The sequence below is a fragment of the Nothoprocta perdicaria genome, unplaced genomic scaffold, assembly GCF_003342845.1.
Source record: "Nothoprocta perdicaria isolate Ctin4 unplaced genomic scaffold, notPer1 scaffold_25, whole genome shotgun sequence".
Lineage (NCBI taxonomy): Eukaryota > Metazoa > Chordata > Aves > Tinamiformes > Tinamidae > Nothoprocta > Nothoprocta perdicaria.
Window position 1 is genome coordinate 2,664,813 of NW_020455477.1, and position 25,720 is coordinate 2,690,532.

General features: G+C 44.5%; 1 protein-coding gene across 1 annotated transcript; it reads right to left on the reverse strand.

The window, feature by feature from the left end:
- Positions 1–1,917: 1,917 nt before the first annotated feature.
- Positions 1,918–23,481, reverse strand: WDFY1 (WD repeat and FYVE domain containing 1). Its single transcript, XM_026040051.1, has 12 exons — positions 23,318–23,481; positions 17,208–17,275; positions 15,655–15,728; positions 14,383–14,437; positions 13,012–13,162; positions 11,676–11,788; positions 9,758–9,884; positions 9,098–9,203; positions 7,236–7,337; positions 6,429–6,559; positions 5,358–5,466; positions 1,918–4,737 (listed from the first exon to the last, which is right to left on the reverse strand). The coding sequence occupies exons 1-12, from the start codon at positions 23,452–23,454 to the stop codon at positions 4,678–4,680; spliced, it is 1,233 nt and encodes a 410-aa protein (XP_025895836.1). The 5' UTR covers positions 23,455–23,481; the 3' UTR covers positions 1,918–4,677.
- Positions 23,482–25,720: the final 2,239 nt, after the last annotated feature.

A 25,720-nucleotide genomic window follows, 5' to 3' on the forward strand; every position in this document is an offset into this window, starting at 1 on the left:
ACTGAGAGAGAAAGAAGGAGAAAGGCAGTGAGGACAGGGATGCGACACAGCACAGCGCATAGCGGAGAGAAGCGGCCGTAGCTCGGTGGCAGCAAGGAACGTGACCGAGCAGTGTCCGCTCTGGTCATCACCACGGAGGGCACCCTCAGGTCACAAATGCTCTTCAGAGCCTTGAGAAATGCATGCATTTTAAGCTGAAACCTGCTCGGTTTAAACTGGAAGCTGAGCGAAAACGGGCTGCAGAAAGGAACATGGATAAAGATACAAGGGCCATGGAATCTTATTTAGATAAAGAAAGATATAGTATCATTATGAGCAACTTCAACTATTCTGCGTCTTTCCCTATAAACAAGGGAAAGGCAAGACTGAACACACTAATATTTTAGAGGAAGAACAGAAAGACCAAGTATAAAAACCCGGAGGGAAATCCTACAGTCAACCTGCATTTCTACATAAGTTTATCTTGATGTGGGGCTAGATAAATACTAAGGATACATCCATGCAATTGCCATTCGCTTTATATTCACGAGAGAAGCGGATAAAGCTTCCAAAGGTTAAATTTTAACTTTCTGAAGGATGCTTAGTTAATGATTAGAGAAAAAAAAAGGGGAAAAAAAAAGAAAAAAAGCCATGCTAAGCAAGCAATTTTTTTTTCCCTCCTCTCTCTATAGATTTTGATCATGGCCTTTCACTGTTAGCCAAGACATTTACAACTAAGACCTCCAAGTTTACTCATAAAAGAGCCTCGGAGGGCTTTCAATTTACGGTATATATTTGCCAATTTGATCAACACTGAAGAACGAACACTTTCTTGAATCCAACTTATTCCTAGTCTGTCCATTGGCTTCAACACTAAGTGCAATACCACACTAAAACACTCATTGCTAAAACCTGCTTTCTCTGAAGTTCAGATGAAGATTTGCTATAAGGGAAGGACCCTGACATTAGTCAGCTATACATTGGTAAAAAAGCAGCCCAGACATCTTTGCATTTTCCCTACAAGAACAACATTTGTAGCTCTCAAACACTTTTGAACTGTAGATAGGCAGGTTAGATTTAAAATGCGCCATAACAAAGTCTACACAGGCCTCTACACAAGCTTTTCTGGCTCCACCATCAGTGAGAGCTTGATTTCACAGTCAATTTTTTCGTTGAGAGAAGAGAGCATTTGCTTTGGGGAAGGTGAGAAGTTCAAACAGATCAAAAACAGATAGGTCTTGATAAAAATCCAGCACAGTATTATACTGTCTTTGAATGTGAGTGGTGTGAGCAATTGTGTTAGGGATGTGGATACCTCCCTGCTCATCCTCATCCCTTCCAACGAGACAAGTGTGGGCAGCTCCTGTGACTGCAGGATGCATCCTCTGTGCGCATCGCACACAAGATGCTGCCCCCTCATCCAGCGCCAGCTCCAGCTCACACCAGTCCATGGGATCCCAGGGAAGCAAATTATCTTCTGATACCGCAAGAGACCTCACAGTGCTCAGAAGAATATCCAGATAAGCAGAGAAAGGGTCTGGATGAGCTGCCAAGCAGGACAGCAAGGACAGGCAGCACAGCTGCATGTCCCCAGCTGCAGCTTTGTTCAGCTCAGTGCATAAGATTAGGACCCACAGCAGTTGTTTGTCTCACCCCACTGGTTCATCAAGGCCTTTAACCCTAGTGCTGCGGCTCATGCAGCTCCAGGCAGCAGCCTGACCAGCCCTCCCCGCAACGCAGAGCTTGGGCAGGGACTATCTACATCAGGAACCACAGCACAGGATGGGAGTTGCTCAGTATAAAAGACAAGATGGGTCATCCAAATAGGCTAAGTGAATACCAAGAAATATTTTATTATACATGTAATCAAAATTAAAAAAACAAAACCTCAGAGAAGAGGGAGCAAGGGACAGATCTCTTAACTATGCAGGGTACAGAAATACAACTAGGCAAAGAATTAGCACACATCAGTACCCTGTGCTCCCCTACCCTGCCTCAATGAAAGAGGTCATACAGCGAGATTAGTAATGCTTCAAATCAAGCGTCCTCAGTAACTGCACACTTGACCTGACACAGTTGAAGCACGTTCAGTTTCAAGACAGAGTATGCACCTTATACAGTTGTTTTAAACAACACAGCATCTCTTTAGTGGTTTGTAAGCATTACTCATTCAACACCAAGAGTATACTTAAGTGACTAATGACTTTTGGCAGCCGTAATTATCTTGTTATATCCAAACTGACACTACCTTTAAGTACATATCAAGTATAGAAAATAGATTCATTAGGTTTACCAATATGTAGTAGAGAATATATTAGCTAGTGGCAAACCTTAATGTAAGATAAGTGGCTGTCAAGAGCAGAGGAAGTATTCACAGGGAAGGGGGCTGGGAGCTACACACTGAGCAGGGAGCATGTTGACTAGTCAGAAGTAAAAAAGCTGAAGTTCAGGAACGTCAGCAGCTCAAGACTTGCACCTCTGTATCACTGCTGTGAGGAGAGCTTCCCATCACCTGGTTTGAAACATGTGCTGTTCCCACCGCATCCACATCCATCTCCCAGCTGAACACATGATCCTAGAGCCTCCCCTCACATTGCATCTTGGACAGACCTAGCTACACAGCCACGGTCTGCAAGGAAGAGAAATTTTCCATTCTCTTCCAAAGGAGATTTGAAACAGAATGTGGAGCATTATCAGCACTTACCTCTTCAAACACAGTTTCCTTCCCAATGTACAGGGGTGAAGGCTTTCAGAGCAGTAATCTAACTTCTTATTTTACCTTTTTTCCCCCCTAAACACAGGCTGTTTTTCTCTCAATAGCTTAGAAATAAGCCTTCACGAAACAAGCCTAAGCTATAGAGCATGTAGCAAGATGAATCAAAGCGACATGACAAGTGCTAAATCCCAAACTGAGGGCAACACAAATTTTGTTATTCCCCCAAAAGAGGGATTTGTTTGTTGTTTTCCACTGGTCCAATAAGCTTAGCAAATTAACAGACTCTCAGCAATACTTCAGGAAGAAGCCCACATAAATTCAGATAAAGCCAGACCTAGGATAACAGTAACTAATATAGTCTGCATTCTAATGCCCGTGTTGGACACTATCAGCTTTTTGGCTCAAGGCAGAAGTGGACCATGATGTATTAGCTACAACACTGATCTTCAGATATTAGCTACAGCACGGTCCAGAGAATATCACCATCAAGCTAGAGAACTAGGAGCTGAGATCACTAACTATCATAGCACCACTTCTTTGTTGCTGTAATGAAGACAGTGAAACCCCCTAGTCCTCTGCCAGAAAGGGCCCCTTAGTTGTGATGGTTCCGCACCACCACTCACGCTGGGCCAGGTGACCTATTTGATTTTTCTGTCCTCACAGTGAGCACCTGCTTCAGAAAAGGTCTAAAAACCCTCCCAAATTAAGCTCTGTGCCACACTGCCTTGGCTTTCAGAGCATTTCAAAGCAAGTTCCTCTTGGCATTCAAATGGATTCATACAGCTGACAGGCCAATGCCTTGGCACTGCCTCAGTAGCAATTCCCTGTAAGAGCCAATTGCACAACCATAGAGCCTCCCAGCTCTTCTTCACACTTCTTCTCAGCTTTGTGATGGGAATGGATCAGTATGGACATCTCAGGATTACAGACCCAAGGGTGGGGGATGCAGCTTTCTGTACATCAGCAATTATTGCTTTGGAAAGCCTCAGTATTTGTCAGTTTTAAGCAACACCAAGGCAATACTTAGAATTATGCTGCACTTTAGCAGAGACAGGTTCCTTACCATTAAAGAATCGTCAGCCTTTCCACAGGAAAAAGTCTCTAAACTTTATCTGGCCATTTTCTCTTAGCCATTGCACTTAACAAGGCAGATTTGTTTAGCTTCCCATTCTAACAGCCTTATAGAGCTGTCAAAGTAAATGGTTCATACCTATAACCTGTTTTTAAACTAGAGTAGCTGAGCTATACATTTTAATAAGAAGTACAGAAATTTGTTACCTAGGCTAAAATCTATTTAAGAGCTTAGAATTGTTGGAAGATTTGCCAGCTACCTAAACAGAACAGGCGTCCCACAAAAGTGATTTCACTAATAACTCAACTTGAAGACAAACACTACAAGAAAGCCAATAAAGGAAATCTTGCACGACCAAAGGTTCTCCTACTATCTCATCAGAAAGAAGCTACCTGCCATTTTAAAAGTATTTCCTCCTTCCATAGGAATAACCAGTATACCTTTTGGAGACAGTTTAGACAGTGACTGCTCAAAAGTATTTCTACAGAATTGCTTTTTGGAAGAGAGAATAAGTTACTTCACTATTTGCACGAATCGAATTAACTAAACGTGTTTTACGCTGATAATGCTTTAGCTACAAGGTATTTATACAAGATGCACCAGCAGAGAGAGCACGTTGTTAACACTACATGTAAACCAGTAACAACAGGTCCTTTTTGAAGGTGTCACGTTGCAGGGAAGCCGTTTTACGTTAGTCCCAGAGGCCGTGGAACTGCATTTCCACACCAAGGAGATTCCTGGTGAGCCCAACAGAAAAGCTGTCCTCTACAAAGATGACTGTCCGTCCATCCTGGAAGAGCAGCAGGAGAAGAACCAAGCAACCGGTGTCTGCCGTAGCATTCTTAGAAGGATTTCATTCATTTGATGCATATTGCTGTACATAAGGTGCATAAACCTCTCTGGCGGGAGATCAGCGTGAAGAGAAGCCAGCTGCAAGGCTGCAACCAACTACTGGTGTCATGTCCCAAATCTAGAGGGAAATATTGTGGAGAATTATACAGAAATGTCACTTAAGCTTCAGAATATTGCTATAATAGATAGAAATCAGAAATGATCTCCCTGGACACAGGATAACAAATGCAATTTAAATTAACTGCACAGAAAAAGGGGTAAAGAACAGGAATACTCTTGCAAACCAGCAGGCAAACTTGAGGCTCAGGAGCATCCTGGGGCAGTGCCCTGTAGGTCTGTTTAGTGAAAAAATAAATCATTCTAATCTCCATATCACTGCCCCACAGCCAGGGCTTTAGGTGGCAAGGCTCTAGGCAGCTAGGGAGCTCAGACTAAAAGGAGCATGCAGGTCCCATCTCCTGTGGTTAAGGCAGATCCTGCTCCTGCTGATGCCCACCTCTTCTGTTCAGAGGACATCAGCAGTAGCCAGCTTTGACAGCTTGACTAAGCCAGGTAATAGAGTTACAGGTCATGTCTGTATTCAGCTGCAAGAATAACAGCATGCAAAAAATATTCCTGCTGCTCACAACAGTTAGCTTGGTAGCTACAGCTGTCAGAAAGGAAGAAGCATATACAAACATTTCTATTAGTTTCCTACTAAGCATCTCCAGCAAACACAGGAAAGAGGTACATGAATACCTTCACAACCCGGTCGCTCCCACAGGTCACCATCAGCCCTCTGGAGATGTCCATGGACATGTGTGAAATGTTGTGTTTTCCTTCATGAAAGGTTGCCAAGGAAGTACGGCTGTAAGCAAAGAGTTCACATGATAGTCAGCAATTAGGTGAAGCTGCAGGACACCGTTTTAACAACACAAGATGATTTAAAAAAAAAAAAAAAGAAAAAAGGTTGTTTTGAGTACTAATAAACCCAAGGACAGTTCCAAGAACAGCACTGGCAGCTCAAAGTGGACAGAAATAAGCTAGCAGGTCAGGCTAAGTCATCACTTGGATAGTTACACATGTGAGGCATTGCCTGGCCTCCCTAACTTGGCTTTTAAGAAATGTAGAGCAGAAGTGGAACACTGCTTAAATAAAAATACTGTACTCTTGGTTACAGAGTTAAGCTCAGCTACATTCTTCCTTTCCCAAAAGTACCTTTCCCACAGCACTTTTCCCACTCCCTTGTTTTATTTTATTTTAAATAAAAAATGGTCATTTGATGTCTTCAGTTCTTTAGTGCTCAAAGAAGATCTTCCCTAGCTAGGGTAGTTAATGAGACAGTTAGCAGTGTTTAACTATTTGCTAGCACAGAAAAATCGTATTGGCCTGTGAAGAGCACACCTAAAGTAGGAGTTTTCAGTATGCAGATATAAACTAATGCATATACAGCCTGACAGCTGTGACACTCTCCCAGCTACCTATCTTGTAATTTTAAGGGTGACCAATAGCCTATACACAAAAACAAATAAATAATATTAAAAAATAAAATAAAATCCTGATTTTAGTTTGTTTCAGGCTCCAGATCTGGGGTTATGGGGAAGAGGACAACTGGACTGCATTCCAGGGACTGTGCAGTAACAGCACATCTGATCTAAACATTCTTGCACAACCAGTTTCGTGATCTCTGCACCACAGTCTACTGGGCACCCAGGGCAAGTCTGACTTGTTAATGCAGTCAGCTTGGGATGTTTGGGCACAACGCTACACAAGTGTTTCTGTACGTCATTCGCATTGCTACGTGACACAGAGACCCTTCTTGATACTCACTCCTCATCCTTGATGGACTCAAAGCAGGAATCGCAGACACGGACCTGGAACTCGAATCCCATGATGGGGTAGCTTGACCGCTTGGTACTGCACTTGCCACACACTGCTTGTCCACATTTTCTGCAATGATGCTTCACAGAGAGGGAGGGGAAGGAACAAGGAAATGACTACCCTGTGCCATTTGTCCTACTGAACGTTCGGTAAGCAGCAGCAGCCTGCTCAGAAGTTTTCCTTCCCTGCCCTTCCCCTCCTCCTTGCACTAGTTTCTCTGGGGAGCAGGAAAAAATTGTTGGGGAAGCAGCTAAGGAAATCAGTTCAGAAAAGTCACAAATGGATGACAAGAGTCTCCAATTTGCACCTCCAAGTCCCAAGGAGGGAGCTGTTTGGAAAGCTTCCATAACTGCAGCACAGTAAGAGCAGGGCCATCAATGCTTCAGTGAACTGGGTTCTCTCCACAGCAATTAGGCTGGCAATTTGGTTGTTTAATTACGAGACACTGTCTGCCACTTAATGCAGCACAAAAATTAGCTGTCCACAGCTTCAGTGCACAAAGATATACAGAGAAATCTGACAGTGCTCTGAGCACAACCTGCTCTGCCACATGATACAAGTTTGATGCAACTCTTTCCAAACTTTTTCCAAAAAAACTCTTTTTGCATTTGGACTTTCTTAGCACTGCCTAGAAGCTGCAACCTCTCAAAAAGCCTTCCTTCAAAACAGCAGAAATATTAACACCTTGAAGGACGAACCGGTTGCTTTACATTTGCCGTTTGCCCATGTGCTGAAGAACTGTTAATTCAATCTCACCTGTCTCAATCCTAAAGTCTTTGTGTCCCACATTTGCTTGATATTCCAGAAGAAGGGTTGCTCACACTTCTGACAGGAATCACTTTCTAGCCACTGGGGTGCCTAGGAAAGAGCAGCAGATGCAAGTAATCAGACCTGGGTTTTCTCGTAAGCCAACCAAGGAAGTTCAAGCCGGCACAGGGAAGCTTTACCCAGTGAGGTGCTCCCCTCAGCTCCATGCTGCAACAGAAGCCAGGCTGCCCAGCACACAGGGCATGGAAAGTCTGGTACAAAGAAATCCAAGCGAACGAGGCGGCACACGGCACTTCATAACTGCAGCCATTTGTTAGCGAGACCTACACACCTCCCACACCTTTTCCCTAAAACCCCAGAGCAATATTTGATGCTACTGCCTTAATAAAAAAGCTAATTCAAATGCCTGAGTTATTAAATTTGCCAGAGGTGTTTGAAGACTGCTGCTTTGATTGCCTAAATGATTTCTGAGGGCTAGTAATCCAAGTTACAGAAGTTATGAGGCAGCCAGCCTCTCTAAACTCGTTTTCATCAAGAGATCATTTCCAGAGGTAAATCTCTTTCCTCAGGATTGCAGAGGCTGTTTGAAATAAACAAGAACTCATCTGTATTTTCCATGCAGCCCACATCTTCATTTAGCATCTCCTCTCCCACCCACTTATTCCTCCTGTTGGTAAATGGTGCACGGAAAATGAAAATAACTTGGAGAGAAATTTCGACATCCAAAGACACTAACTGAGCACCCTTTAGGGGATAAAACAAGAGGCAATAAACCTTTAGTACACAGACTTGAGTTAAAATATTATACACAACTTCAGGCATCTGAGGAAGCAATCTCTTCAAAGTTTGGCAGAGAAATATAACCATATAACTATTGTCAATAACAACAGAACAATGGTATGGTCAGTCACACCACCAACCCACATTAAACTCATTAATAGCCACGTGTCCCATTTTTACTCTTTGAACCTTGACTGCATCTTCTTTCCCCCATGCTAGTGATGCTAGTGGGAAAAAAAACCCATTGTTAATGGGCAGTAACCAGGCCAGGGAGCAGGGAGGAAAGAGCACGTCAGCAGCCTCTCCAGCTCATGTTCTATTTGCCTGCTTACTCAGAACAGCATTTTACACTTAACAGAATTTTTAAAGTCACCAATGCCACTTTGTGGCTATGCAGACTCCCTCTAATGGGGAAGAGGAGGATTGTCCTAACTATATCTTTTCAGCTCCTATGATGCTTATGGAGTGATGCAGAGGGAACATGCAAGGTAAGCTCAGCTCAAGTATACCAAAGTCCTAAAAATGGCTCCCCAATCCTTTGGGGAGTAGATCCCTACCTTATAAATTCTGTTCAGCCTGGAGAAGAGGAGGCTGAGGGGGGACCTGATCAGCGTGTATAAATACCTCAAGGGAGGCAGTGAGGAGGAGGGGGCAGCCTCTTTTCAGTGGTGAGCAGGGATAGGACTAGAGGAAATGGCTTCAAACTGAAGCATCGGAAGTTCCACAGGAACTTAAGGAAGCATTTCTTCACTGTGAGGGTGACAAAGCACTGGAACAGGCTGCCCAGAGAGGTTGTGGAGTCTCCTTCTTTGGAGATCTTTAAAACCCGCTTGGATGCAGCCCTGTGCCACGTGCTCTAGGTGACCCTGCGTGAGCAGGGGGGTTGGACTCGATGACCTCTGAGGTCCCTTCCAACCTTCGGCATTCTATGATTCTATAAATTCCATCTCATCATTTAGCCTTAAATGCTCGGACAATGTTGGGAAGAGAGCCTGCAAAACAGGCAAAGCATGACACAGAGCCGTGTCAGCTCAAAGAGGGGAAACCTCTGGCCAAAGACACGGTCTTACCTCTTCTCGGCTGATATCCATGTTCCAAACAGCAATTCCCCCATCAGCTGAACAGGATACCAGCTGTCGTGTCAGCTGGAGATAGCAGATAGCCTGCACCTTGTCGCTGCAAACAGAGCAGATACTCTTTACCCTTAGGCATTAAGCAAAATTTAAGTTTCCACTAAATCCTGTTTCATCCTTGTGAGTCTGCCATGGAATCCAAAGCTGACTCACAAACAACTCAGTTATTAAACGTTACCACATCGAAGTGGAGCAATGAACATCAGTGAGCAAATGCTGGCATCGCTCTAGCACCGGGATGCTGATTAGAGCACTATTCTTATGGGCTTGACCAGAATCCAGAGATGCAGCTCCACTTAACACTTGCTGGCAGTAAAAAACTGAGTGCAATTTGAGCATCAAATGACTTGGACCCAGAGTCACATTTTATAAGCACACATTTTACAGCACAACTTTTCTAAAAGGAAGGCTTCTCTAATATTAACTCTCTCCCCATTAAAAACAGGGAGTCCTCAGAGCTCTGCAAGAAGTCCTATTCTATCCCTTTAACTATTCAAAGATTCAAAGATTCAAATATTCTGTCATGCTCCTTAGTCTTCCTCAGAATTCATCTGTTCATTAGAAAACACACAGGAAAAAATAAGATATTATACATACTGATGGCCCTGGAGCAGCAGCGTTCGTCCCTTCCTTCCACCAATATCCCACATGATAATGCTGTGGTCAGAGGCACCTGAGAAGAGCAGTCGTTGAACAGGATCCCACCACAGGGAAGTAATGCTTCCTAGGAAGAGAAGACTCTGCAGTTAGATTTAAGAGAGTCACTCTAATGCAACCATGCCTTTCAGAGCCAATAAAGCAGTACCCCCTCACTGCAGTATCAAACATTGAAGGCCTTAAGGCAATGGACTGAAGGAGAGACAGGAGACTTCAAAGCCTTTGGTTTTGAAGGTACAGAACATTTATTCCCTTCCAGACTACGTTATGTTTTAAAGCATCCTTACATTTTTCAATTGTCAAGTGGCTTGATAATCTGAGAGATAAACAGTAATTACAGCCCAAAACAATCTTTTCCACATCTTTGGAGCAAGAAATTTGTCTTGCCTCCTTTAGAGTTATACTGTTTCAGACAGACCCATTTGGGAATAGGTGTTTCAGTGAGAGAACAATGACATCTCCCTGCCCCCCAGGCTAGAAGCAGCAATATGAATATTATGTCTTAACATTATACAGAGCAGTCTGCTAAATGCTGAGAACATTGGAAGCTGCTTCTTGAAGGACAACCTCTGAAATCATTTAAATTACAAAGAAGTCACAGTAAAGTAAAAAGCAGAGTGGAAGTAAGGCACTTCAAGTCTGGAACACAGCCACACTTGAAGAACTAGCTACCACTTAAATATGGCATTGCAAGGGCCTGAGGATATTATGCAAACAGTGTGAGGGGGAAAAAAGGATAGAGTTATTATTGTGTCAAATGAAGAAAAAAATGGTTTTGCCCCCCTACTCTAAGCATCTGTCATAAAAGATCCCAGGAGGAACAAGGAGCCAATGTTGTCAGCTACACAAATAGCTCTGTTGAAGTCAGGGCACGGAAGCCCACCTTAATTCAATAAACAGAACATGTACTAGGCAGTGCCACATCCAGACATACTTATTTCAGATTAACACTGGTCTCTGCCAAGAAGCTACATTTGGATGCAGACTGCCGTGAAGGCCTGTACAGGTAAAGGCATCTATCGAGCCAAGAGCTATTGTGCACTCAGCTGACACAACCTTAAGTTCTGCTTGAAGGCAAAAGGAGGCATTTACCATCTGAAGATCTCAACCTGCCTTTCACATATAGAGCCAGCTTTGTGATTGTACAGCCATCTGTAAAGCAGGAGTCTGCCCCTCTACAAGTCTGCTCTGTAACTTGTGGGCACTACACAAAGAAATCTTTTCCAGCAGGCAACAGACTCATGACCCACTCATTGAGCCTAACAGGGCAGCAGGCTGGTCAGCTGATTTGACAGTAACCACATGGGAAAAGGCATTACATCTCAACCCTTTCAGCATATTTTGAAGTTACACATTCTTTTGCAAACCACATTCTTGCCTTACTCATTGCATACAGCCGCTCTGTAGAAGAGTCCTTCTCTTTAACAGGAGGAATTAAGTGGCTTTTCAAATCTAGACTTCAGCTGCTTTACGTAGTATTCTTGTGCTACAAGGCCTTCAGAGGGGGAAAAGTAACACATTTTGTCCTTTCTTTTCCCATGTTAAGGAGTCTAAAGTCTTTAAAAGGTGGCCCTCTAGTGGATAAATCAAGTTTAATCAAAAACATTTTTACCTTTATATCTTATCTATAAAAAAGGGGCTTTTAAGTGTGCAGAGGACTAAAGGAAGGGAACTTAGGGCGAGAGCATTTTTCCTCTCTAAGGGATGGTCAATGCACACAAGTTTAAACAGCTTTTGCTCTGCACCAGTTGTTCATCTACTGCCTACCCATAACAGGGGGATATTGAATCGGGGTGGTATGTTCAGTTACAGAAAGCTACTAGAATCAAGATTCTGTGGAATTAAGAAGTTACTTTACCTTCATGCCCTTTGAGTGTCGTGATAACCGAGCATGTGTTCTGCTCAAGCTTGAGAAGTGTGATCTGTCCAGAATAGTCACCAACAAAGGCATGCTGAGTTTCATAATCATATCTGAACAGACGTCAAGGAAAGGACTCTCTTAACGAGTATTTTAAGGCCTAAAAAAAAAAAAAAAAAGCAAAAACAAAAAAGAGTTTGCCAGGTATTTACATTACTGCTTTGGAAGTTTTGGATACTACAGTAGTTAAATCCTTTTCATTCCTCTTTTCTCTCCACTTTTCCCTGTATGTGCAAGCAGGACAATATGGAAAATAAGTGAGATAAACTGGAAGATGGAGTCTCCTACGGCATCTCCTGGGGCTTTCCAGTACTTCAGCTTGAGGCAAGCAAGTACATTTAGATGTAGCACACATATACAGAACACACTCCTGCACAAGATACATCAAGCCTCCTCAGGCTACTTGTTACAGTACAGAGCTACCATTAGGAGCACTACACTGGACATGAGGTGCCATTCATTCTCATCTAGTATCTGCTCCTAAAATGCCAGGAGACTAAGTTTACAGAAATACAGCTGATGCCTCCAGGACAGGCCAGAATAACCAGGATTCAGAGATGTTCCTCCACAACTGGCTCACCTTAGAGCAAAACTGTACTGTTTCAGCTACTGAAGAGGCAGGACCATGTCGCTCTTGTTGCTCTTCTCGATGCTTTCAAGTTTGCTGGTCCTTACTATCCAAAACTGACAGTATTTCAGAAAGTTCTGCCATGTGACACTGACATAAAAGAAACCCTACTTCCTAACATGGGATCTACTAGCACAGTGGCATGGTTAGAAAAAAGCATTATACAAGAGCTTTGTGACAGTCTGTTCTTGTTGCTACTTGACCATCTTGAAAAACTAAAGGAGAGCAAGAAGGATGAAACAAGTTCATTTTAGGCTTTTAGAAGGCTTCTGCTATTCAGAATGTAGGAGCTGCAAAGCAAACACACACACTTGACAACACATAATGCAGGAGTTAACTCATCAGTCCTCAGATACAAATAATTTTCACAACATGCAAAGGACCAGCATCTCAAAATTAGGAACTATCAAGACTTCTGTAACTCTCAAACTCACAACATTCTTTAACTATCCAACAAGAGCGAAGAGAAGCAGAAGTATAAAACGTCTGACCAGAACAAGCGTTTGTGGACTTGCAGGATAGTTAACTTAATCTGTCCCATGTAAGGAAACAAAACAAATAAACAAAAAAAACAATACCACCACCAAATACACACAGTCAGGGGCTCGGGGAACAAAACACTGGGCAGCAATCATTCCCAAAGGATACTGTAGACACGAAGCCCAAGAAGTGAAGTAATGTCTTCCCAGCATACTCCCACTTCGGGTGCACATCCAGCTGACACACTTGTCATGACCCGTACTGATGACCCACTCTGAGGCCAGGCAGAAGATAATAGCAGATACTCGATTCTGATGAGCTGTGGGAAGAGATTCTTGATAGTTTTTCCTAAAACCGAATCATCCTTATGAGCAATAATTCAGATTGAAAGTGATACCAAAAAAATGCTCCATGAAGTTTTCACTACCATAATACACTTGCTCCAAGGCTGCGTTAAAAGGTTAGCATTGTTCTGTTTAAATGAACAGAATAGTTTTAATAGTTTAACAATTCAATCACGTCAGCTAATATAAGGTTTTTTTTCCCCCATACAGACAGAAGCAGAGTTCACCCCTGGAACCTGAAATACTCTGGTTAGCAGGCAAGCCCTCAGCTTCCTCTGTTAGGCCAGCACTTCTAGAAAGCTGTGTAATACATGTAAAATCTTAACTGTTTTCTCTAAGTGCCTTTTTTCCCCTCCTTCATGGGGGATATGATCAGATTCACTCTCTTAAATACTGAAAATGATCTAGTCCAGGGCATTCAGTTTGCTCCTCGTGTTAGCAAACAAGTCCCACCGAGACTTCAGCTTACTTTAGAAAGCTGCCACTAAGCAAGCAGTCACAGAAATGTTAGAAAAAATTTCCCTGCCCAGCGACATATTTTCCCCCAACACCCAAGCACTTCACTTAGGGCTGCCAAGTCATCCACCTTAGCATAAAGGGGATCTTGTTGTTTAAGAACACAATCTCTCCTTTGTGAGCAAGAACATCTGTTTCTGTCTGTATCAGGGAGCTGCAAGATACCGACCCTAGATAACAAGTGGCAAAAACATCTCCATAAATATTTGAACAAACTCTACTCCCAAATATCTGAAAAAAACAGTCTTTGCCATCCCTTTCGCTCTCCTAGATAAGGGAGTCAATGATTCTTACATATCTAGAAATAGCCTATTCCCAGCGATTACAGAAAATAAATACAGAATCTGCAAATGTCAAAACACACGTTTAGAAAGCTCTAACATTCACGCAGACCAGCTACTTCCCCTGAAGAGCAAGATTTGAGCTTTCACTAGTTCTGGCTCATTACACTTGCAGACTTGAGTGATAATGACTGCAATTCTGAGATCTAACTGACTAGTGATTACTCAACAATAAAACATCTCTCTTACTGCAATCACTCTTAATTGACAGCTGGAAGAACGGTTAGATTTAAAGCATGTTTGGCCTTGACTCATATGTGATGCCTCCGAATTTTCTGAGCATTTTTGAAGCCTCCCCTTGACACAGTTGTTAATGCAGATGCTGGTTAACAGTTTACCTGGATAGGTCTTCACAAAGTTCATCTTATTGAAGTCTTCCGAAACATGAAACTCCTAAAGCCAAGGAAGTGGGACAGTTAGAAGAGACACCACACAAAAACCGGCAAGAGATTGATTTAAAAAAGGAGCAGTGATTTCACAATCCAGAACTTGCTCAGCCTGGCAATGTATCTTACTAAAACCAAGAAGCTTCTCAGGATGAAGCACAGCAAATTGAGAAGTCAGCTCTAAGTTACTGTTCAGTTTTATACCAAACTGCTGGTTTTGAGTGTTTTTGAGAAGCAACATGCTCATAGAACCCTTATCACTGAAGGGAAAATATACAGAGATGAGCCTCTATTTGTTCTTATGTCCTCATAAGAACAAGCAAAAACTCTTGTAGTATTTTGGATTTAAGGATATGAGACCTCATAAACTTCAAAACAGCTTTATATGAGTGCTCTTTATTGATTCATTAGATTTGCAGAATTTTTAAAGGTCTTGGCTTATAACTTCCAGTAGTAAAGCATCACTACTGATGACATTCATTTTGTACTCTTGTTCTTTCTAGGACAATTATTACGTTGGTCTTATTTTCACAGAAAAAGGAAACTACTAAAACATCTGGGAGTCAAAGGATTCCCCTCCTTTTCCAAGGAAAGTGGGGAAAGGACCCAGGCCTACTTTCTATTCTGCCACATGCATCCTTCCTTCAGGAGACGGAGAGAAATCAGAGCAGGAGGCTAAGAGGACAGAAGGAAGACTTCCGAGAAAGGAAAGTACACACATTTCCTCTATCGACTCAAGGCAAGGGGAAGTGTTTGAAAGTCAGTCCTGACTCTTGTTACTTGAGAGCTAGAGGGCTGAAATTTCCGCAGTCTACAGCAAGGAAATCCTGAGACATCCGCAGTGCTAAATATGGGCAGATCTGGATCTCTGGCCAGATGCAGGCTAGCTCCAGTTCATAAATCCTAGCCTTGCATTATCATGGCACTCTACCCAGCTTAACGTCCTCCTCAAAATAACTCCCCAACAAAGTGTAGCTCAGACTCACTGCAAAGCTGCTGTCTCAATGCTTTCTTGAGGCTGGCTGATTCTTATCTAGCCAGAACCACCTCTGTGTTTTTGCACTGTGTCCTAAGCATACAGTAAAAGAATTCAGCCACTGACTAGCAGCTCCTTTCCGAGGGGAAGGGAAAGGAACAAGCTATTAGCTCATCAGCAACATCTGATGTTTGTGGACATCTAAACAATTCTACTCTGCATTCTTAAGAAAAGTCACAGCAACTTACCATGATAGCTCCGTTATCCTGACCTACAAATATCCGTCTGCTGTCATGATGGTAAGCCATGGCTGAGCATGGAGCTGTCAAAAAAGTCAGCACATTAAAATCACTGAAATACAAGTACTAGCATACATGCCAGTTATCACAATCAGTTTATTTTAGTCAGAACCAAAGCTGTTTAAGGTTAAGAAGTTTGAGGAAAGTTAATCTGCATAAACAGTGCCCCTTGTTAAGTCAATTTATTTTCCATCTGCTAGGCTAATCGAAGATACAGTACTAGAGTAAAGCAGATGCATCCCTTGAAACCTTAGATTTGATCTCCTGCCATAGGGGAGGGCTGGAGGCTTAGCTAGCAACAACAGCACATGCTTACATTTAAGAACTTGAGCCCCGTAGAGAGTCAGTTCTCTACATCTGTATCTTTAAGGAGACTCATGTGATTACACACGATCTATTTCATAACAGAAAGTATCTAAATACCTACTTCCATTTTTGAAATGGAGAGCTAAAATAGGTACAAAATGCAAAGAGGGGAATTACAAGGAAGTGTCCTAATGGGGATTTTGCAACCCAATCTTTTAGTAAAGAATGTCCTCCGTGAACTTGCAAATTACAAGAGCTTTAGGGATATGGCGTTCGGATCTAACACCATCTTCCCCAGCACCCTCAGAAACAGGTGTTTCCAGAGATTTAAAATCAGTTAGGACAATCTGGATTATACCATGGTTGTACTGCATAAGGACAAATAAGTCCTCTCATGCAGGCAAGCTTACTTTATAAAAGGTTGTTAAAGCACAACCTGAATACCCTATTTAAAGGCTTGATAAATGGTGCAACTGTTATCATTTAGACTAACTAGTGGAAAGTGGGGAGGAAGGGAAGGAGAAAAAAATAATTATGGCTAACATCTCCAATCTAGACCTAGCCTCTTTTGTCTGTAGCTGAAGAATATCTAGTCCAATTCTTTGGTCTTCATTTAACCTCTGCATATTTCAGAAACTGTCACTCCGAATACAGTACCCCTTGTTAGGCTGATGTGTCGTCATTACATTCCAGCTGCTTATTTATGGTATGTTCCTAGGCAACAACTGCATGCTAGAAAGATGACAGCAAAAATACTAGGCTAGATGATGTTTTAAAGAAAAGAAAAAAAATCTCTCAGCACTGCAGCTGATGCTTAGAAGTAGCTTCTTAATAATTTAACACTTCAAAACACAGATACATATACTTTGCATTGTGTGCATTAAAATGTACAGGACATTTTAATGTCAGAGCTTCTAGTTAATGGTTTAAAACATTCACATATTCAGCAGACAACTTATTACACCAATATTACAGCTACAGCAGCTGATCAACACAGAGATTCAATTTGTGAAAGATCTAATTTAGGACGGAATGCCACTTTAGATCATAACTGTCAGACAAAGTTCTCAAATTCAAAATCATCAGTGAATCCAGTGCTCGCGGGAGGCCTTCTCCTACACAGAACACATCACCACGTTACAAAATGTCCGTAGCTGTGCTTGGTCGTCACTTACCATCACTAAGGCTTTACTTACATGACATGGTGTGGTAGATGCTGGGCCAGTACTGCCCACTGTCTCTCTTCAGCCATACTCGGATTGTTCTGTGTTGTGGAAAGATTAGGGAAAAGTCAGCTATAAACATGTGTGCCAGTATCCAACCGAGGCTCCAATCTTGCTAGCTTTTTGGCTGTTCAACAGGGAGAAATAATACTAATAAGAGTGAGTCTTGGATGTCAAAGAGCTACCTTCAAACTACTCACAAACTGAGTTTCAGTAAATATGAGATTGAAATACTATTTCAGCTCACCTCAGAATGCTACATGTTGCATCTCTTGAATTTTATCCTTAAACTCTGGCTGACTACAGCCAGATTCAAGTCACATGAATTTAACTCTGGCACAGCAAACTGTAGGTTATTTTATACTCTGTGTGTGTATATATGTATACATATATATAAAATGATATTTTTAAAAAGGCATCACAAAACATTCTAGTATGGAAGTTTTGAAACTCAGAATGTTTGCATCTTTTCTTATCAATTCGTATTTCAGCAAACCGGACAGCAAATACTAACAGCAGCACAGTAATCCCCTAGACCAGCACGTTATCCCTGCACTTGACCAACACCTCCATCTCAAGAGGTGGGCACAAGGATCCACAGGGAGCATCACGTACAGTTTGATATCAGTTCCTCTAGGTTATCCCTCCAACAGCTCATGCAGAAATCCAAACGGCAAACACTGTTAGCAGCACTGTTATTTAGGCCTGCACAACAGTGCAAAGTGCAACAGGACTGACTATTTGGTCAAATGGGAACTGATAGAACTCAACAAGACAACATATACAGCTTGCTAAACCTCCTTATAAAACTGCTTTGTACAATATTTCAGAATCTGGCTCTGCAGAAAGGAGGAAAAGTATCTCAAGAACATTTGGTATTTTATCACTTTCACAACTGTTAGACTTTGGGAGAAGAGACAGGTCAAAATCAGTAAAGAAACAGGTTATCATCTATTAAAATCATTCCTGTAATAAACACGTTTGAAAAGAACTTACATCAAAAAGTTAAGGGCACTCAAGTGGACAGGACAAGGTTATTTTAAGTCTATTTTAAGCAACTTCTTTGAGCCATTGTTTGTGTTCCTTGCTCCCGTCAGAAGTTCCGAAGTCCAACTTCCTCATTCCCAAGTGGAAGCCTAACTGCTCTATAAATACTTTATCAAGAGACACTTAAGAGTTTTCACTGAGATAAGTTGCTCCGTTTTACACTTTAAAAAAAGAGTCTTCAATTGAAAGTTTTTAGGATATATCTTGTGTCAGGACTAGAATTTTTCAGGACAGGTTAAAGGGTAAGATATAAAATCAGAATACAACTTTATAAGTCATTTAAGGATCTTTCTTTAGAAGACAACTCCAAAACAACAAATCAGACAGTGCCTGCCCTTAACATATTATCTTTTTCCAGCAATATCAGTGGAGCGAAGAACACACAGCCTCAAAACAACCAGATTCGCAGCTTTTGAACCGAGCCACGTCAGTCTAGCAGCAAGTGCACATTACTCTGGCCCACAAGTAACTCCTCCATCTCTTACGAGAGCCCGTTCTCTCTCCTCATCATAACCCACCCCCTGCCTCGTGGTCACAACGCTGAATGCTTCAGGGAGCAGCTGTCATTTCTTAGTAACATGAGACAAAGAAATAAGTTTCCAAGTCAACCTCATAAACAGTGACTGCAGATTTTATAGCTTTTTATCTTTTTCTCCAAGTTGCTTCATCACACTCAAATTTCAATGTTTCACATGGCAGCTTCCAGCCACACTAATTCAACTCCCTGCCCTCAAACCAAAATGCGATTATTTTTGCTCTGAACACACTAAAAGCAGCTACCATAGTAATTCGAAAACATTGCACTCAGTATCCTGGTGGATTTTACTAATCTAGGAATTGATACCAAGGCACAAGGTAGCATAGCACTGTTCTTCTAAGCAAATAATTTCCTGAGGGTACAGTTCATCCTGGGCTCACCAAATCCACAGTCTTTCACTAACATTCAGGGCCTAAGCAAAGAACTGCAAGAGACGACGAAATTAGCTCCCAAAAGCCTCTTATTTTGGTTTAAGATTTAGATTTAACTCGTCTCACTGTTACAGAGACGAGCTGCCAGACAGCTCTGTATCTAATTATATAAATCTGTGACTCTGCAAAACCTGGTAACACTGCACTGCTTAGCAGCCATCAGCTAACAGCACGTGACACAGCTGCACTTCTGCCTGAAGCCCCCTCCCACGCATCTCGTGTTGCATTTCCTTCTGTTAGCACAAGTTTATTAGATACCAGTTCTACCATGAAGGACTACAGCAGTCCTTCAAATAATACCATTTCTGTAACCTGTTATTATGAGAACTACCATCCTAATGCTGGAGCCTTTTGTGCTCCCCAGATCCTAGGGGATCCCCACATCCCTTATGTAATGGACAGACCTGCACTCAGCACCAAGACAGCCGGCTCCCTCTCACCCATCCTTAGACAACCCTGTTAAGGTCCTAGAAAGTTACAGGTTTCTTTGGCGGTCTCAGCAAGGGTCTAAAATACCCAAATCTATTAGTTGAGCACTCAGACAAAATTTTTAATTTAAAAGATACGCAGTATAAGGTGGTAGGAGGAAGTAAACAAGAAAAACAACAACACCTAGTTATCCCCCACATTGATTATAGATAGAGGAGTTCATTTTGCTTAGAAAGCATGTACATTCATAGAAGAGTAATTTAGAGTTTTTCTTTAACTAATATTAGACAATTTAAGAATTTATGAAGTCCACATTGTTTAAAGGATTTTCATTGTTTCCTCAACAGGCGTTTCATTTACACAGCAAGTAAGCACAAAACAGCCTGCTTGAGAAAGAAAAACAAACCAAATCAGGGTGAACGGGAGCAATGGCCTTTCAGCCTTCCACCGGCCTTGGTACCTTGTCACATTCGCCTCTGACAGCCAAATATCCAGGTCAGGGAGAAAGCAGGGACAAAGACAGCACGCAAAGGCCAACACAGACACACAGCAGCTCCTGTTTGGAGAAGTGCATCTTCCTAGCACCTTCAAGCCACTAACAACTGCCTTCCTCTCTGGAATCTGTGATTAGCAATTGTTTTCCTAACAGGAACTGAAGACTGTATTTTCCTAGCAGTCAAAATAAATCAGAAGTATTTAGGCTGACTTTGTCTGTGTTCCCAAAGCAGCATTAGGTGTCTGGTTTAACCACACTGCAAGCAAATTCAAGGACACAACTTGCAATTGGCTCATTTTGCTGAATTTCTGCTCACTATAGCATTATTTTTGTAAGATATTTATCCTCCGTAACTAAAACACAGACAAGCAAACCCCTAATACTGCAGCTTAAAAGCAGTTCCAACGTGACAGCAGCTCCCAAAAGTCACAGAGCACGAGATTTCAAGTATTCAAGGGACTCCAGAGATCGCCATGGTAAATATTACTCTATTTGCTCAAATTGAGGATCTCTTACACCAGCTTATTATTCCTCAGCATTCCCAAGTACAGCTGGAAGACACCTTGCCTTAGTTACTCGTCTGCAGAGAACGGGGATATTAATACTACGTCCAGAGACCTGTCTGTAGCACAAATCTGTGCAGCCCACATTGGACTATCTCAGATCTGAGAAAATACCCCTCATTCTCAAGCAGCAATATGTAACTCACAGCTGATACCTGAGCTGGCTACATAGATTAGGAGGGACACACTGCAAGCAATTCCAAGTACTTTCCTGGAGACAGAGTCACACCAAGACCCTGCTAGGCCCTAGCTAGGCCACCTCCTAACTAGGTAAATTCCAAAAAATTAGATTGGGAAAAAGAACTACTTAACTCTCACAAGCTACTTGTTCTTGCCTCCTTGTGTGATTTCAGATCTTCAAAAAGCTAAGATTTGATTAGTATTTGGAGATCTAAATACGCATATTTTCTCCAAAATAACAGGTAAATCAAGAATTGCTTCTAGGAAACAATTTACAGTAGAAAGAGCTGCAATGATTTTAACAAGAGGATAATCCACAACGCTCACTGAAGTGGTTTGTGTACTGATAATGTTTTCCCCAATGCTTAACTTTTGAACACATTCCTCTGGCTGGTTATTATGAAATACTTGCTAGCATTACTTGCGTTAAGCTTTATTTCAAACTACTTAAGCCCTGCTCTGTGGCTACACTGCTCAAACACAGTGTGTGCAGAAGCTCTTTCACCTCCCGAGCTCCACACTTTGCCTGCTGCTGGCAACACAACTAGCTATGCAGCATTAACACCTGCACCCCATTTTTAGGGGCAAAACAAGAAATTTGATAACCTGTTACATGCAGGTGAGGGACACGTGAGTGGGAAGGCTTTGATGTCCTGCAGGAGACACCCCAAATGAGAAGCAATACAACGCAACGGTTTCTGATCATTAAAGATCCACGTGCCTCCCATATTCAGACAGGCAACTGGAGTTCAGCCTCCACATTCAGTCACAAGTTTTCCCTTGAGACTTAAATGGGCTGAAGGCAGAGAACGGCCCCTGCTCTCCCTGAGCGATTCTGTATCTGACACCAGCATTTACCCAGATAAAGCAGCAGCTGTATCCCCAGGTCCTGCCTAAGCAATCTAAGCAGGCAGGCTGTCTGCCTTGTCTTTGAGTTTCAACACCAGCATCATCTGCTACAGGCGTTTGCAAGGAAAGCAATGTTTGCTTCTACCATGAAGTTTATTTTCACAGACAAGCTGCAAGCAGAAACTACTTATTAAGTCTCTCCCCCGCCAAATTCAACTACTTCTACTGCCTATTTTATCATAAATCCAACTAGCTAGCACTTGAAAACGAGTAATCCTTTGCATGTCAAGAACAAAACAAATGCATTCATTCATCCCTCTGCAGGGGAAGTGGATGTGGGCTAACACTTTGATTTCTCAACGGTGCTGATAAGCAGATTGATGAAGGGAGGTGCTGGCCTCACATTTTTAATGTAAAATTTATGTTGCTAGGTCACGAGGCAGTGTAACAAATACACTGTGTGCTACCCGAGCACGAGGACAGGTCCTGCAGTTTTGTTGGTTCTGTTTCTTTGCTTAACTTTAATAGCAGGTACTGAAAGACCAAACTCTGGTAAATTTCATCTAAAGCTGGACAAGTTTCCACCTTTTGCATAAAAAATAAACAGATCTCAAAAGCCCATGCTAGCAGCAAGCTTTAAGAGTTGAGCGTGTGCTGTGACTAGCTGGTGTTTGCTCTTTTTGATCTATTACTATTTTACTATTACCATTTTAATATTTGATCTGTTACTATTTTTGATCTATTACTACTTTGATCTATTACTATTAAGCGCCACAACACCCTGCTCAGCAGCTGCGCTAGCACCAGGGCTCTGCCGAACGCCACCGCTCGCTGCCCTCGGTTTCTCCTCAAGCCAACTCCTTCTACACAGACACCCCTGCAAGGATGAGGGTGTTTGCCCCACGGAGAGGCGCTCTGCGACAGCCCGGCTGCCCCACGCAGCCGCCCCCGGTTTCTCCGTCACCTGCGGCTCCCGAGGGCGGCTCTGGGCAGGGGTCCCCTCGCCCCAGGGCCCTGGTTTCACAGGGCCGGCCTTGCCCCGTGTGCCGCAGCCCCTGCCTCCCGGGTGCACCCACCCTGAGCGGCCTCCCGCTCGGCCCCTCCGCTCCGCGCCGCACGCGGGCCTGCTCTCCAAAGGTCTGGCACCCCTTCCCACGGGATCGGGATGGAAGTGGGTATTCCCACAGCGTCGGGGGCCCTTCCACAGGTTTAAGAGGGTAAGAGAGACATCCATGAAGTCGGGGGTCTGTACCCATGGGGTTTGGGGAGCCCTATTCCTGTAGATGGGGGCTCCTTCCCACATGGCTTGGGATGGCTCCATCCCTGCATGGTTTGGGATGGGAGGAGTCTTCCCACCTCTTTGGGGGCCGTTTCCACGTGGTTTGGGGGCACCCCTTTCCTAGACGGCTTGGGGAAAGGGGATCAATTCCCACAGGGCTCGGGCGGCGCCATGCCTGCACGCCGGGGGCCCCTTCCCGCAGGGTCTCCCTGTACCGGGGGGGCCGCACACACGTCCCCGCAGGCCCCGCGGCGCCTCGTGCGGCAGCTACCTGTCCTCGCTGGCGGTGATGACGCCGTCCTCCTTGGGGATGAGCAGCGCGGCGCTCACCACGTCCTGGTGCCCCTCCACCTTGCTGAGCAGCACGGGCCGGCTGCTCTGCGGCCGCGAGTGGATCTCGGCCGCCATCTTGAGCGCCGCCCGCCTGCCCGCCACCTGACGCGCCCCGCCGCGCGCCGTAACGCTGCGTGTAGCGGCGCCGCCCCGGAGTGCCCGGAGTAAAGCGCCCCCTCCCACGCGGCTCCGCGCAGGGCGGGGCCGCCCTATTTCCTGAAGTGGAGCGGCCGTATTTCGTGGAAGAGCAGGACACGCCCATCTAGTTTGGGTGGCGGTGGGGGACTCGCTCCCTCCCTCGTGTCCCCGTGGCGCAGCAAGGAACACTCCTAGTGTAAACACCCCTAGTGCCGTTACTGTGCGGTCCTCTGAGCCCCGCTCACTGCCCATGTCCCAGCGGGAGCGATGCCAACGCAGGGCGGCAAACAAGCGGACACTCCTGCTAGGATAGTCAGTGTGGGATCCGGATGGAGGGAGGACGTGCAATCACCGCAGAGGCAGAGGCGAGGCGGGGAGGCCTCTCCCGCTGCCGTTCCCAGCCTTGCCGCGGCCACTCCTCCCGCGGCGACGCTCCCCGCGCAGCGGGCCGGTCCCCGCGGATCCCGCGGAGCTTTGGCGGGAACCGCGGCTGCGGGGCCGCGCGCCGCCAGGGGGCGCTGCGCCCGCGGCCGCCGTGACGTCACGGGGCGCCCATGGCGCAGGGCTGAGGGAAGGGGGCAGGCCCCGGGAACAGCGCCCAGGCCCCCGCCGTGGGGGTGAGTGATCCCAGGGCGCTCTCAACCACCACAGAAGTGTTTTTTTTTGGTGGGTTTTTTTTTTTTTTTTTTGAGTGTAATTAACCCATGGTTAAAGCAGCCTTTTTTAGAGCTTTGAAACTACACAAAAAAAGGAAAAAAAAAAAATCCAGAGATGAGCAGTCAGCTAATTTTTCCTCATACTGTAGGAAAAAAAACAGCAAATACTAACAACTTCTTTCAACACTTTCTTGGTCTCTAGGACCAAATGAGCATAGCCAGGAGTGTTGTGTGTGGTCATTCCCTGCCTAGGGCTTCCTTACAGTCCTGTCTAGCCCGTTCCTGAGGTTCACATCTCAAGGGCCACGTTAGCTCTGCTGTAACGGTGGAGAAACCGAGGCACGTCCAGGGAAAGGGCTGTGCAGAGGGGCCCTGTGCCAGAGCAGAGCTGGGCTCCGAGCTGCAGTTCTGCCCTCCTTCCATGCGGCTTCGCTCCCGCCCGCGGTTGCGAGCACGGCTCTGATCCCATTGCTCTCTAGACCGAGCCTTACAGATCCTGTCCCAGGGCTGCCGCTCCTCCCTCCAGCACGCAGCCCCAGCGAAGAAATAAAACAGTGCTCAGGCTGGACTAGACGTTCCTCTAGGCCAAGCAGCCGGCCTCTGGAGACCGCACGCAGATGCTCCCATCCTCCGAAGCCAGCTAACGAGCTGCTGCTGCAGGAAGGGTTAATGAGGCTGCAGTCAGCACAGGCTACCCCCAGCACAGCAAGCCGGACTCCAGTCACTCCCTGAAGCGGGGCTGGAAACTTGATACGCATCAGTTCCCAGGCCCGGAGCTTGGCGCTTTCCGGAGGAGCGCGGATCCGGGGGAGGACTCATGCTGTAAGAGCCGCCAACGTTCCAGCCGCTAACCTAATCTCTCCTTCCCTCCCAGCCTCTTATCCTCCTTGCCCCGAGATCTCCCTAACCCAGCTGACAGGCAGATGCCACCAGCATCCTAATTCAAAGCCACTTTTGTTAGACCTTTCTTTCCCCAGCACTGGGAAGACCCTGTTCGACTGTGTCAGGACACAGACAAATGTTCTCCTGAGCTGTGACATGTTTCATCCACGAGCTGCTGGAGCTGCTAGGTGTGACATTCCCCATCAGGGTGTTTGGGGCGCTGCTCCGAGGTAGCCCTGGATGCTCTCCGGGGAACAAGGCTGCCTGCTTTGCCTTGCCCAGCTCCAGCCTGGCCGGGGAAGAGATATAAAACAAGCAACCACAGAGCAAACGCAGTTCCAGGCAATCACCTCATTTTGTTGAGCTGTTTCTGGGCTAACAGAAGGGCTGGACAGTTGTTTACAGAGAACCAGCGTTAAGGTACACTGAAAACTCAAAGCCATGGCACTTTTCTTTCGCTCCCAGTCCAATTTGGAGCCTGCTTGTGGCACAGAACACACTGCTTCTGTGTGCACACACCACAGGAGCTCAGTTCCAATGCCAACACCTTCATTTCAATATTGAAAGTGAGAATTCACTAGAAGCAACTAGGAAATTCTTATATATGGATGCTACTTCAATTCAAATTAGCAATGCCCTGTATGTCCTCTGTGCCTAAGTCTCAC